Here is a 15,071-nt window from a genome sequence, read left to right on the forward strand (position 1 = left end):
CATTATGTTTGGTCAGTGACATGTCAATGATTTGTAATTAAATGCATTATAATCATGGCCTTTTACTGAAACAATTGCAATGCAGAAAGACACCCAAGCACATGCTTACCCAATATTGCTGTGCATGGTCCCCTTGTGAAGCGAAAGTGCATGATGTGACTTCGCAGCATGTCATGACATCACCAAATCGCACAGGTTACAAACTGTCATGCCTCTTCACTATCTAATTTGCCGTCTCACATAGTTTGCTAGACAGACAACAGGCTAGCATTATCACTCTAGGCAGTTGCACATGAAATACCCTGATCGCTTCATCCCTCAAATCATATTGCATCCTATTAGAGGCTACCCCCACAACATGTGGAAAGGTACAGCCGATTTTGCTTAAAGTTTGCTGTCGCTCTTCTTGCACTTCTCAGCTCGACATGACAACTACGATCCGATGAGTCATCCTGTGCAAGCTTCGACTTGAATGTCAATTTTCCTGAGACCACCCGGAGATTTAAAGCACGTGCCATCTCATCACATCAAAAGTAAAAAGGCTCTGAGTTACCAATGCCATATACACCCTCGTCTCCCAAACCCTTCACGGACCCTGAAGACCAGGGGTCCGTGAAATGAATCTTAAATAAGAATTCGTACTCACAAAACCCCTGCCTGTACGGCGCAATCACCCTCACCCCAGATATCCCCTTGCCGTCAATATATATGTACGAATGCTACTTGAATACAACTCTGAACCCGATCGAAGATATAAAAATGCATTCTCGATCTGGCGGCTGCCTTTCTCAAACCGGCACCGCCCAAATCTTCTAACCATTTCTGCGCGGGCCTGAGCCGAAGCCGGCAACAGGCGCCCAGCTACACACAAGGAACCAAGCCGGGCTCACATGAGCCTGACATGAACCCACAAAAGCCAGCGGCACACTGTGAAGCCGGCCAGGGGAGAATCCGCCAGTGCTCACTTCCGGCCTGCCGTCAGAAGCCCCCGGCAAAATTTGCGTGCGCACAGCCAAACAAGTTTTAGCAGTTGATAGAGGCTGAGTCACGCGCCGGACAGTGCATGCATGCAGATGCCTTGCGCGCTGCAAGCAAGCATTCTTTTCGCACACAGTGCACAAACAGCCCACGAATACGAAGAGCCTGCCAGCTGACACTGCAAGCATATATATGAAACACCCCCGCTTTTAGTAACCCGGTGTGCTCCCAGCCGTCAGCATTTTAAGCCCTCGCAATCAGGACTTTCAATCTGTCCTCAGCAGCTGCCACATATGACGAGGCATAAAACGGCGTTTAAAATTCAAAAAAGGACGCCTCAGAAAAGCAGGGAGCTGCAGAGAATCGTGCAATTAAAAATTCTGCCTGAGAAGGCAGGATCAAAGCGCAGGAGTGCCGGCCATGCACGGGCAGGCGGGCTTTCGAATTTTTTTGTCACCCCTTTCCGAGCCCCCTGGATTATAAGCCCTCGCCCGCACCCCGCCAGGCCGGCACCCATTGCCCCAACAAGTATCTTCTGAACGGTTCTCTTCGCCGCCACAGTGCAGACGCTGCTTCTCACGTTCATTCATTCATTGATATCATCCGAGGACTCTGCCAAATGGGTGTCTGCTCAATGGGCAAGCCCTGGAAATAAGTGCACGACAGTGCTCTGAAGGAAATATATCCCTGGTCTGACAGAGCCCCGGCATAACCTGTGTGCAGGAATGCACATGCAGCGCTGAGGCCTGCTATGAATGGAACATGGGAAAAAAAGGGGGGTTTTAGGGTCCATCCGCCCTGGCCGCCCGATATCGGCATGCGCTCCGGATTCGAATTCGAACAGCCCTCCGCCGGATAGCATGTGAGCAACATGGATTTTTGGCGTCCCGAGGGCTGCTTTCAGGCAGGAAAACAGGCACTGCCGCACCAAGAAACCAGAGCCAGCTGTCTACCGCCCGTCACCGGTCAAGTGCTGGGCGGCAAAAATTTTAGAAGCCAGGCCCGGCAATAGAAATTTGTCCCCCTGAAAATGACAGCAGTCACCAGCGCATGTCACGCTGCCGCCATGCAGAGGGAGAGAGGCCTGGAAGACACTGAATATCGCCTGCTCCCTTGCATGGCTCCCGCCACAGGGCCAAGGCCTGAGCTGTCCTCTCAGCCGTGACCCCGGTTGCTGACGGCGGCGCCAGCCGGCACATTGGGTCATGCTTAGTCACCGCCGGCCCTCGGCGCCAGCCGGCACGTTAGTCATGTTGAGTCATCGCTGACGCGCGCCCTCACAATCGCCGGCCAGTGGGTCAGTCATGCCGTTCACCGCCGACACGCCCCCTCGGCGCCGGCCGGCGAATTAGTGATGATCAGTCACCGCCGACACGCACCCTTCGCGCCGGCCGGCGGATCGGTCATGCCGTTCACCGCCGACACGCGCCCTCGGCGCCAACCGGCGAATTAGTGATGATCAGACACCGCTGGCGCTCACAATCGCCGGCCGGCGGATCGGTCATGCCGTTCACCGCCGACATTGATCGTGATTGGTCACCGCTGACGTGAGCCCTCGTCACCCCGCAACTGCTCCTGCTGCGGCGGCTGCTGCTGCTGCTGCTGCTGCTGCGCGGGGTCTGTCTGCTCGACGTTGTAGAAGCTCTCAAAGGGGGGCCTGCCGGCCATTCCCATGCCCTCCATCCCCTGGGAATATAAACCCTGCGCCACACGCACACGCCCACATCAGCACCCACAAGCGCATGCATGACATGCGGTTCTCCTCAGTGGCGTGCACCTTCACTTTCAATCTATACCGCAGGCAGTGCTGATGAGTGCAGTTCCAATGCACACAGAAACTGGGAGCACTTGCACAGCAAGCCAAAAATGCCGGCCACACTCTGAGGCACGACCTTTGCCAAGTGGGACAGAAGCTGAAGCGCTACGCAGGTGCCGAAAAGGTAGTAAAGGCAATATAAGAGGAAAACTCACCGGGGGAATGATGGGCGCGCCGTCCTGGCCGGTCTGGAAGACGGGGTCTGACAGGGATCGCATCATTTCGTCCCATGACAGGTTCCCGTAGTGGCCGCCCGGCTGCATGCTGAATGGCTGGTGCAGGGAACCCCTCTGCTGCCCAGACCCGCTCGGAGGCAACGCCGCCGGATCTGAGCCCTGCACATCGCCCCACGATTGCACGGTCAGCAGGATCACCGTGCAAGCATGCCAGATTCCTGCCTCGATAAGCCAAGGGAGAATGCAAACATCGAAACGAAGCAAGCGCCAATGAAGGGAGATAGGTTGCCCTGCAGCAGAAGAGAGTGCATAAACAATACAAGAACTTCTACCCAGGCATATGAGGCAACTGAGTTTTCAGAATTCCTGGAAACTGCCCAGTAAGCGGCACGGCGAGCGCTGATTTTCTGTCGTTTCATGGGGTCAATGTGACAAGATCACTACCGTTAGAAAGTTACCGTAGGATGATTAGACTCAGAGCTTCACCTGCATGGAGAGGCCCCGGAAGGCCTGCATGACATTCCCCACCGGGCCCCCGGCGACCGGGTAGGGCTGCTGCGCGCGCGAACCGAGCGGCCAGCCGACCTGCGGCGGCTGCTGCCAGCTCTGCACATCCTCCGCCTCTGGCACCGATGGGAAGTGCTGCACCTGCTGCTGCTGCTGCCTCCAGGAGGGCGTGTCTGATCATACACCAGAGAGATGGTCAGCCGGGCAGATGACAGGAAGAGAGCCAGAGCCAAGGACAAGTCCATCACAAGAAGTGAGAGTGTTCGGAATGCCACAAGTGTAAACGCCTTTCTCTCCAAGCCGCAATAGCCCTTAAGGCAATAAGGAAGTTAATGCTTTGCGCCGGCACAGAAAACAACCAAAGAGGGCTCTGGGTATCCCTTCATGCTCAAGGGAAGGCAATGAAACACTGTGGCCTTGCAGAAGGCATCCACACAAAGCAAGCAGGGCATATCTGCATTCACTACAGCATGCAGTCGTCAGCTGAAGCTCTGCATCACCTTGCGCGGAGCGGCGCTCCTCGATCTGGAACGCGCTGGCCGGCACGGACACGCGGAACGGGTCCGGCTGCGCGGCAGCCGCCGGGCCGGCCGCCTCGGCCGCCACGCGGGCGGGCGCGCCCCCGGAGCCCGCGCCGCTGCCGGCAGCGGAAGGAACGGGCGCAGACAGGGTCCGCACGGCTGCGCGTCGCGCCGCGGCGTCCTCTCTCGCCAGCGGGAACGTGTTGCCCCGGCCGGCCGTCGCCAGCGCCTGCCGCCGCGACTCGGCCGCCGCTGCGAGCAAACAAAGATATGCCTTCAAACTCTTGTCTACTGCACATTGTCAAAGCGCCTTCTGGCATCCATGAGAAGCCTGACAGCACAGCGATTCTCCATAACAGCAATCACGCATAAGGCAGGCAAGAGTAAATAGACAGGGTGCAAGACGCACCCTCAGAACCGGGGAGATCGGCCGAGAACCGGACACTACGGCGCTCCGCCAGAGCGAGCGCGGCAATGGCCGCGTCGCGCACCGCCTCGGTGGATGTCGGCCCAGCCGTGGCGCGCGTCCCCTCCGCGGCCGACGACTCCGCGGCGGCTGCCGCCGCCGCGTCGGCCACGGCGGCCGGCAGCGGCGCGGAGGCGGGGCGCTCGAGGGAGGGGTGCGATGCGAGTGTGTTCTGCTCCCGTGGCGTTGCCGCGCCTGCACGCACGCATTCAGAGGTGAGCCTGCTCCTTGAGGAACGAAAGACACATTAGTCAATCCTGACCCCTACCCCGCACCCTCCTGACCCTGACCGATGCACAGAGCAGATTGGCGCAGCACACTCGCAATTCGAATATGGAGATGATGGACACCTTGCAACGCTGGCGCATCCTCCGCATTCCATATCCCCAGGCCACATTTGCAGAGCATGAATTCACACCCAAAAAGGGGAGAGCGGGGTACCTTGCATGGCCACAGAGGGCCGCTCCGGGGCCGGCTGCCGGCCCCCGTCGAGCTGCGGCGGCGGCTGGGTTGGCGGCTGCGGCGGCGGCGGCTGCCGCCGCGGGTGCTGCTGCCGCTGCCTGCTTTGGCGCTGCTGCTGCGGCAGGGGCTGGTAGTAGGCGCCCCCTGGCGGGGGGGGCTCCATTAGTAACCCGCCCCGCTGCTGCGGCACCGGCTGCATGGCGGGGAGTTGTGCCATGGGGAACTGGGGGACGTAGGCCGGCTGGAACTGCTGCACTCCCACCGGGTACTGCTGGAATCCGCTACCTGCACAGAGACTAGCAATGTCAAAAGTCTGTGCCCTGCCCACTTTTGTCAAACCACTCTGGCAAAGAAGGACGCCCCACAAAAGTGCATATTAATGACTAAGCTGCAGCGAATAATCTGCACGCTCTGCACTGTGACAATAGCAGCACTGCCCTCAAACGACTCATGCGCTCATCAACGTGAGGACAGCCTCTAAAACACTTGCTCACGCGCACTTTATCAGGCCTACCAGGAGAGAGGGCACCTTCTTCTAGACCTGCACCCCTTTAAGAGACGCATGTTACCACGCATACACAATTCAACGGGCCGGTTTCTGAGAGAGGGTGCCGTGCCTGCAAAGCCGGGGAGGCCGTATTGGGAGGCCAGCTGCTGCTGCAGGGCGATGTCTGACAGCTGCGGCGGCAGCTGCCCCCCAGGCATCAGCTGCTGCGCCTGCAACTGCTGCTGTTCCTGCAGTGCCAGGCAACACCCAGTCATTTCTTACGCAATGCAGGGCTGCCAATTCCGTCCCCTTTCTTGGACTGCACGGAAGCACCAGAAGACAGAAAGATCACCCACAAGAGGATCAACAGCACACCCTTTCATGCGCTCCCTGCATGTCCACCTCTCCCGACCGCTTACAATGATACTTGATTCACTTTTGCATCACAAGAAAATTGCGATCCTGTCTTGAGTAAGCATTACCCCTGCTATTGCAAGGCTGACCCTTACTGTTGCTACACTTGCCACTGGACATGCCACGGTTCTAAAATTGATTGAGATGGGCTGGAAAATCATACCTGGAGGGCGGCAGGGGAGAATGTGGGCAGCTGGGCGGGCTCGCCAGCGAGGGCGCTGAGTCGTCTCAGCTCGGCGGTGACTAACTCGGTGAAGGCCTCCTGCCGGTGCAGCTGGTCCTGCAGGTCCGCCACCTGGACGCTGAGCTGGCGATTACTCGCGGCTGCGGATTTAAAACATGAAATTTTGTCAGGCCCGCGTCGGAACGTCTGAGGATCTTAAGAGTAGCACAAGCGCACCAAAGACCGGGAAAGAAGTAGGGTGCCTTTGAACCCAGCAAGATTAGGCTCAAGTCCCACTTGCTTCTCGGGTCAAGGCCACCAGCATGGAAGAAGACGGCCTTTGCCCAGACAGAGTATGCCAAACCACACAGCAAGCTCCAAGTTAAGAGATAAGCAAGAGCTGGGGATTCTGCTGCAAGGTGAGATCTACTTGCCACTGCTGGCCCTCAAGAGCGGACCCACACCATCACAAAGTCTCCCCTAGCTCTCCTCATCGCCGCCCTTGTTGGAATCACCTACATCCCCAGATTGCGAGAGGGAATCCTGAAAAGGAGGGCGCACTGAGCAGGACGGCTTCCTGCTGGAGGCTGCCGATGGTGGCCTGCTGCTGTGCACTGATGCCCTGCACCGTCTGCACCTCCTCCTCCAGCTGCATTATGTGCCGCAGCTTGCGCGCCTTCGAACGCTGCGCGCTCTGCAAAACCACACAGCCAATTATTATTGACATTATCACCAGCTGTTCCTGCCAAGGAGGCAGGGTGCGTCTGCAGACAATTGCAGGTCCAGGTGCAGAATGTGTGCGAGGAAGGATGCATGCACCGGGGAGCTTGCGCAAGGCATGATGCAGATCGCTCAGGCAACTCTACCAATTGCAGATTGAGCAAGTGGGAGTGCCATGACAGGACGGTGTGCATGCAATCAACAATAAAATCCCCAATTGCATTCGGTCCATGATAGGCATGTACTGCGATCCAGCAAGCTGAGATGCATGTCAAGTGTAGAAGAGAAACAATCCGCGCTGGAGCCTACTCAATCGGCGGTGCTCAAAAACGTGCAACATCAGCCAGCTATGAACCGGGAAGAGATGCACTAAATGTAAGCAGCCATGCTGGTCTTCCGAGCTCTGCATCATCTGGCGGTCATTCCAGTCTTTAAAGTAGAGCAACTCCAGCCTGGAGAAAAAGAGCGCGCACCTGTCGATTGGCGATGAGCCGCTTAGCGCGCTTGGGGTCCATGGCAGCCAGATCCTCATCGCTGACACCCGGAAAGGCTGCGCCATAGGCATATCCCCCGGGCGGCTGCCCCAGGCCGCCGCCGCCGCCGGGATTGTGAGATTCAGCCGCGCCGGTGTCATCCCCTCCGCCGCTCTGCAGCGAGTAACCCGACCCGAAGGAGGAGCGGCTCGGGCTGAACGCTGCGGTGCCTGTAGGCTGCCTGCACACACAACAAGCATGCACAAGCTGCTTTTGGGGAACATCTTGGGGAACACTTGCATCTGGAGTTTGCTGAGCACACCAGACATGCCGTGCCCCTATCAGGGACAGAGTCTCCTGCCATGCGAACCTCAGAAACTTGTGACCTGCACATGTTCAGGGATGGACACACGCAAGCATGCACACACAGCACTGGGATTCTGCAGGCAGGAACGGAGCAAAATAGGATACTCTGTCTGAGCGGTGCACGCCTTGAAGCTGCCAAAGAGGCCACGTTTGCAAGTATTTTTACGCAGTAGAGAGGAATGACATAATGACGATGAGGGCTGCATGAGATGCAGCAAGAGCGCCGAGAAGAAGCAAGCATGCGCGCACCTGCTGGGCTGGCCGCCGGGCAGGGGGTCGGTGGAGCTCTGGCTGAGGGCCGGCTGTGAGGATGAGCGCTGTGAGATAGGGATGCTGCTGCTGCTGAGGAGAAAGCCCTCACGCTGCTGGGTGTAAAATGGGCTAGAAAGGATCACCCCCTGATGCTGCTGCAAGGGGGGCTGTGGTGGCAGCTGCCTCGGGGAGGGATCCCCAGAGGAGGGCTGTGCAGGGGGATCCTGCCTAGGCTGAGGGGCTGCAGAGGTCAGCCGGCCAGATGCAGTGCGCTGGAGGTAGATGGAGAGCATTGATGGGGAGGGCGCTCTGGCTGGAGGCCCTGGGGGAGCACTGCTGCTGGGAGGCTCCTCCATGGAGTCCTGACGCTGCTGCTGCTGCCTCTACTGCCGAGCTGTGGGAGCAGACCTGCAGGAGCAGGTGGGGATTAGTATCAGCTGGGGCCGCTTTGGGGGAGAAACCGGCGCCAGGAAACTGCGTTAAATCGAAAAAAACTTGGATGGCAATGTTTCGCGATGCCTCGCTGGGACAACCCGCCCCCAGCTGCCCACAATACATGCACAAATCCACGACCTGACCGTTCCAACTGCGCAGAGAGGCCAGGCGGCTGCTGTTGGAGAGCGTTGAAAAGGTATTGCCAAATTGAACACAAGCCATCAATATGCAGCACGAGGGACATCAATCCCGCCAGACCGTACAACCAAGGCATCGAGTCATAACCGCAACTCGGCCGGGGTGGTGCCTTCAGACCACCCGGCATGATGCACCGCTTAGAGTCCAATTGAGGGGCACGGACCGGTCCACCAGCGGAGAATGTACGCTCCTCTGTCCAACACCATGGATAACTCACCTGTGTCCGGTTACTGTTCATCAAGCTGGCTTGCCAATGGAGGTGCCACGACTAGGCCAGGTTCGTACACACTCCAACAAAGGTTTCTCGGCGCTGCAGGCCACCCAGCATTCAACATTCCATCTTCTGTTCCCCAGCCGCCCCAGCCGGCGGTCACGCAGCACTGCACAGGTCGCTTATGGTCAGGCCACGACCGGACAAAGGTTTACAGCGGGCGCTGTTCCTACGATGCCAGTATTCAATCTCCAGGGTCCACAGAAAGGAATCTCTGGTGCAAAAGTGACAGGATGCAATTTGCGCGGTCTTCTCTTCATCGCATTCCGGAAAAGAAAGAAAGTACGACAAAACCCGCACGTGCTAAGCTGCCACATCACATTCCTCTGCAGGGTTTAGGGACGCAAGTAGATGCGATGAGCCAATTCTTCACACGGCCAATATTGTTTGTTCACATGATCTTGGGAACCGATCGATGATGTCATTGGCCGCAGAAGCCAGCCATGAGCATGTATGATCTGCCAGCACCCAGGGTCTAGAGCCTAAAGTTTGGGCATGTTGAACATGATTTTACGCCGCGACCGCCGGTGGCGCCGCGGCAGCCGGCAACTTAGAATTCTCAGTCCACCTGGGCGTCCCCTCTGAGTCCGATTGAGTCAGGCACTCTAGCCTGTTTGGGAACGTCTGAAAGAATTCACGAGGCAGAGGCTGTGCCGCAGCGTTCAGCATCATGCACACCAGTGGGTAAGTTTGCTCTTAAGCTGATCTCGAGAGCAGCAGGCGAGTCAGGTCGAGCCGCTAGTCTGAGATCCCGAGTCACTCCAAGACTTCTCAGATATTCTAGACCTAAGCTGGCTGCATGTGGTACCAGCGTGGCATCATACCATGACGGCACACCGTGCGACAGTGGACCGATCGAATAATACATAATAATGATTTGGGTTGCACCCAAGAGAGAATGTGATTTTATCTAGGTTAAATTGTTGCATTATGCATGTCAAGGGATGATTTCTGCCATCACTGATGACATGGCATGATGACCGGGTTTGGCCGCATACAGCCCTTTACCCATGCCTGCTCAACTGGCTGCTGCTGCTGCTGTTTCTCATCTTTTTCACGATTGGCTCACTTCTGGTGGAAATTCAGCAGCCTGTGGTGGTGTGTTTGCCTCCCACTGACCTGGTGAGAAAGGGTCATAAGAACTGGTTGGGAGAGAAATCATCTGGTGATGGCATAGAAGCCTTTGATCTGGGCTGTGCTCGGATTAGGACAAGGTCCATGAAGGGCAATCAGGCGTTTGAGACAGACGCAGGGCCTAACGCAAGGCAGAACCTTTCGATGTTCACGTGCACTGAGTTTTTGGTCACGTTTAGGAGTCATGGTTGTACGACTCAATGAAGCATGCGTCATGTTCATCGATGCTCACGTAGACTACCCTTTCACGCCTCACGCCTTCGTGACTGGGTATCAAATGTCACGGACGCCTCATAATATTCACGAGCACGCGGGAAAAGTTCACTGCTCTCCTTCGCCTGCATACCAGAAGCCCGGCGACAGGCTTGCGTGATGCCTGCTGGTGGTGCAGATGTCTTTGGTAAACCGAATGTTGTCGAGAATGTTCATGGGAACCAGCCAGATGAACATCAAACCGGGGGTAGCTAAAGAGTTCCGAGAGTCAGTCCGATCAGATCGCAAACACGACGAAGCTTGCAGAATTGACAGCATAAGGCCTGATGAGGCTATGAATACAAGTATCAAGTTTACCGTTGCGTTTCCTGTGTGCTGGCTGAGAGCAAGACCGATCTACTTGCCTTGTGTGCTCGGTCGAAGCCCTTCCTCAAAAGTTCTGGACACGCCCCTGGATTAGAAGTTTCAAGGGGAATTTCAAACTCACTCGAGTACAAGCTCCTGCCTTGAGAGAAGAGTCCTTCTCAGAAGACAACGGATTGGTTGTTCTACACATCTCTGCCATTCTGATCTGTGAATAGTGGCAGGGATCGTAACGTGCCTTTTTTCGAGCACCTGCACTCTGTCTTTCGAAGTTCTTCACCTCCTGATGACTGCAGAAATACGAGCATCTTGACACCAGGACGATCCAAGTAAAGGCGCAATTATCATTTTAGATCCAGGAAGTCTGACAACAGAGTCATTAGCATGTCGGTGAGCTTCGCAAGATGCACCTTGTACAAAAACCACTTAGTGATTGAGGTGGATTGCTTCATAGGAGTGCACAGGACGCTGTGCTGCACCACGAGGCGTGACATTGAAATGTCCTTTTTGCAATCTTCAGCTAACTTACCTGGGCACTTACAAAAAATCCCTATCTCCTAAAATAGGGCTGTGTCTCTCCCTGCACCTCCTAGGCCTCTTGCTCTGTATCCATAGATGTATTCTGATGCTTTTACACCGTGTGGATCATCCGCAGATCTTCGAATACAATGGTGCTGCCATCGTGGCGATGGCTGGAAAGGAGTGCGTTGCGATTGGGAGCGACCTGCGATTTGGTGTGCAGTTCCAGACGCTAGCCACCGACTACAAGAAGGTGTACAAAATCCATGACAAACTCTTCATCGGCTTGGCAGGCCTGGGCACAGACGCGCAGACGATGTAAGCCTCCTTGTACTCACTCCCTGCCAGCTAATCCCTCAGCATCCTGGGTCGAGGCTACTCAAGAGATTGCTTTTGTGACTGTTCACAAAGAAGTGGTTGGGACTTCTTGTCTACCTTCCGGCATCTGTTCGTGCAAACGTGCGCTCTTCACTGCGTGACGCTCCTGAAAGCCCAGGAAACTTGCTGCCACGCTCTGATGCCGCGAAGTGAGCATGCATCCCAAGTCGCTGTGGCTGCTCAGGCTCATAATTTGCAGTCCAATTTTGCAGAATAATCAGGCGTTGGCTTTTTATTTTACAGGCACCAGAAGCTGAAGTTCCGGCACAACCTGTACAAGCTCAGAGAGGAGCGCAACATCAAGCCATCTACTTTTGGGGAGCTCGTGTCGTCCATGCTCTATGAGAAGAGGTGCGGCTCACCCTCCTGGGCACAGCTCTGTGCTTCAGTAGTGCTCCGGAGCATGTCATAAGTAGGAGCCCAGCAGCCTGATGGAGTTGCGTTCAGGCTGCATACATTCTTGCCATCAGCTATGTGAACTGCCACAGACACCGTGCTAGGCCTTGCATTCTCAATCGCTTGTTGGTGAGTTGTATTGGAACAGAATCCTGTCCCTATGTCTACAGCTGGTTGACACTAGATTTTGCCTATAATGTTCCCTTTGTTCTGGCAGACCTTTTCCCCTGCCCTACCTGTAAGGAGAAGCTGCATGCATGTGACAGACTGCCATAAGAACCAGCCAGTTCTGTCTGTGAACGTTTGAGAGTGGTGACAGTACATTGCATGCAGACATGGCAGCTGTCCTGAGGCGTTGAAAAGTCCTTAGAAGAGACTCTGGCATGCATGCGCAGATTCGGCCCCTACTTTGTCTCGCCGGTGATAGCGGGCCTGGAGGATAAGACGAATGTCCCCTACATCTGCGGCATGGACACCATCGGAGCCATAGAGACCGCGAATGACTTCATGGTTGCTGGCACCGCCCCTGACTCCCTCTACGGCATGTGCGAGTCCATGTTCCGGCCAGACATGGTGCGCGCATGTTGCCTCTACACCTGAATATGTATCACTTCCCTTACATTACAGTTCCGCAAGATTTGTTGTCCTGTGTCCTACAGACATGCAGGCCTCAGTGTTTAGGACTGCGCTGCCATACTGAATCCAAGAGTTTCTCATGCAGACAAGACATGTTATAGGGCCCAGTGATTCCATGTGACAGCCAGACATGGTTAGCTCTGCACCGATGCAATATAGGAAGGGCCTGAGCCAAAGAACTGGACAATGTCTCCAATGCCTGACCGAATCGGACTCAAAACTGCACCAGCCAGGAGTTTCGTTCTGTCAAGGAATGTACTTTCAGTAGTGTATACTGTATGCATGGCTTGTAGCTGGAAGTGTCCTGCTCTCGCCTCAATTTTCTCCCCTTTCATGGGAACATCTTAAAGGCCATGCCCAAGCCAGGCCTGTCTTTGCATCCTGCCGTTCCTGCCAGGTGCTCTCTTTTTCAGCAGGTCCGGCTGGCACCTCAGGGTCAGGTATTCTATGAAGTATTGTGTCCGACGCAGTCTGCTAAAGCCGTAAGGGATGCCTTCCTCCTGAATTTTTGGCGCTCGCAATGCCTTCTTGTCTTGCATTCTCTCTTCTCTTCAAGGGGCAAAGCACTCACCCTTCTGACAGCGCATGCCTGTATGGCTGCGCACTGAAAGCACAGGAACACTCTAGAAGTATATTCAATACCTATGAGGAGACACCTCTCACGATCGAGAACACCACGCCGCTTTTCTGACAGAGGCATCAGAGTGTCGCCGCGCGTTTCAGAGTGACTGGTTGTTTTGGCCCACCTCTTGAAAGGATGGCAAGCAAAATCTTGGCAGCATAGGCATCTCAATTTCTTGTCAGAGTCAGCCCAAATTAAGTATCTCTCTGACTGTGCATAGCTGTTTCTACTGTGCAGGAGCCAGAGGAGCTGTTTGAGACGGTGACGCAGTGCCTCATGTCTGGCGCAGACCGCGATGCCCTCTCGGGCTGGGGAGCTATCGTCTATGTCATGTGCGCCCTCTCAGCCCTGCCCGGCATTACCTTGTGTGCTGTAGGACATGCAGAGTTGAGAGGTCTACGAGTGAAGGTGATGCCAGCAGGGCACTGGGGAATTTCCTCGAAGGGGCAGGATATTGAGGGAGTGTGTTCAATGGGTTGCCGGCCGTTGCGCGCGGGTTGGCCGGTCCGTGCATCGGCCGCTTCAACTTAACCACTGAGAAGTTGCAGTTTTAAACCTCCTGCCCTTGAACTGAAGATCCCTCTGCTGCCAACACAGCAGTGCTTGCGCCCTCTTTCCCATGATGCTGGCTGTATGGGATGACCCTTAGAGTGTCAATGGTTGAAAAAATGTGAATGCTGATGATTTATGTGACGTGGCGTGACGTGGCGATGTGTGTTGCTCACGCGCAGAACCAAGGATGCCGTGGTTGCGCGGACGCTCAAGGGGCGCATGGACTGAGTCAGCGCTGAGTCATCTGGTGCGCCAATCAGTCAGCGCATGAACTGAGTCAGCGCCGAGTCATCTGGTGCACCATTAGTCAGCGCATGGACCGAGTCAGCGCTGAGTCATCTGGTGCACCATTAGTCAGCGCCGCCGCTTGTGCATCTGCCAAGATCTTGTCGAATCTGAGCCGCCAAGGGGTAATCTTCAGTGGCCTCTGAAGCTGCCACTGAAAGGCTGGAAATCTTCTCAACGGACTTGGTTGAAGGGGAATGAGAGCATGCGGGGCCAAAATTGATGCAGCAGCATCGGGTCTGGTGTTCGAGCCACTGCAATTCTAGTGCGCAGCCTTCTTGTTCCCGGTAAGACATGCTGTGCCTTGTGGTTTGTTGCAGCATTGCACATGGCATGGCAACTGCTATGATGGCGGAGTGTCAGATGCAGTCAGTGACAGGCTTGCAATACACTGAGGTTGAGCAACATCAAGCATTGCTGGAAACGTGGTGGTACTCGGTGCTGTTGTTCGGGGCAATCCAATATCGGTCGAAGTGCAGTACAGCCGTTGCGTACTGCGCACATGCATGTTCATCAATGCCATGCTGAGGTTTTTTGGGATCTCACAGCGCTACCAATCACCATTCCCATGAATCTTTGCTTGCATAGATACCGACCGCAAAAGTGAATACCTGGCGCATATGCATCTGCTTTTTGAAAGAGATTTTTTCATCATCAGTAGATCGGTACGTAGTATACTGGTGGCTTTGAAAGCATATAATTCAGGCATAGTGAGCAGAGCAATCGATAAATCCTGCTCAACAGTCATGATCATCAGAAGAAAAGGGGCGTTACACGATATTCTACATCTGCAGACTCTGTACTGCAAAATATTGCAAATTGCAATTTGCAAGTCCTGCGACCGGGCCATTCTTATCTTTTGGAAACAACGAGATACTCCGTACTTTAGCTACTTGGGCCATATCTACTTCATGCAGCAAGCCTGCAGGCCGCACACAAGCCCATGGGCTGCGCACACCATTAATGCAGTGCACAAAATCAAAATCTAACTTCGAAAGGGTGACTTCTATGCTGCAGATGCAGCGACACTTATCGGGGCACCCGTGGCAACCAACCTTTTGCTAGAAGGGGACTGGTATCTGCCATCGGTTACCTAGTGAATACACTTCCGCACACTTGATCAACTTAAAGAGAAAACATTAATTACCACTGGCGACATGCTTGCGCATGTGCACTAAGGACGCCACATGCACAAGCAATGATCCAAGGCCGACTCAGAGAATAACTGTGGTGCAGTTAGGTTCACTCTGAACCAACACAAAACAAAG

The 15,071-nt window shown here is 55.1% G+C and overlaps 2 protein-coding genes across 2 annotated transcripts; one reads left to right on the forward strand and one right to left on the reverse strand.

Annotated features, from left to right (window-relative positions):
• Nucleotides 1-2,514: 2,514 nt before the first annotated feature.
• Nucleotides 2,515-8,157, reverse strand: COCSUDRAFT_56469 (hypothetical protein; the record flags this gene model as incomplete). The annotated part of the gene is made up of 11 exons (XM_005646523.1): nt 2,515-2,679; nt 2,950-3,129; nt 3,457-3,650; nt 3,978-4,250; nt 4,408-4,659; nt 4,906-5,211; nt 5,505-5,661; nt 5,991-6,151; nt 6,552-6,684; nt 7,184-7,424; nt 7,799-8,157. 11 exons carry the CDS (start codon nt 8,155-8,157, stop codon nt 2,515-2,517), a joined length of 2,421 nt encoding a protein of 806 aa, XP_005646580.1.
• Nucleotides 8,158-10,591: 2,434 nt separating this feature from the next.
• On the forward strand, nt 10,592-14,456 carry COCSUDRAFT_24580 (N-terminal nucleophile aminohydrolase). Its single transcript, XM_005646524.1, has 6 exons — nt 10,592-10,805; nt 11,071-11,252; nt 11,556-11,663; nt 12,104-12,281; nt 13,204-13,298; nt 13,698-14,456. Exons 1-6 carry the CDS (start codon nt 10,800-10,802, stop codon nt 13,744-13,746), a joined length of 618 nt encoding a protein of 205 aa, XP_005646581.1. The 5' UTR covers nt 10,592-10,799; the 3' UTR covers nt 13,747-14,456.
• The last annotated feature ends 615 nt before the right edge of the window (nt 14,457-15,071 follow it).

Source organism: Coccomyxa subellipsoidea (assembly GCF_000258705.1).
Source record: "Coccomyxa subellipsoidea C-169, whole genome shotgun sequence".
Lineage (NCBI taxonomy): Eukaryota > Viridiplantae > Chlorophyta > Trebouxiophyceae > Coccomyxaceae > Coccomyxa > Coccomyxa subellipsoidea.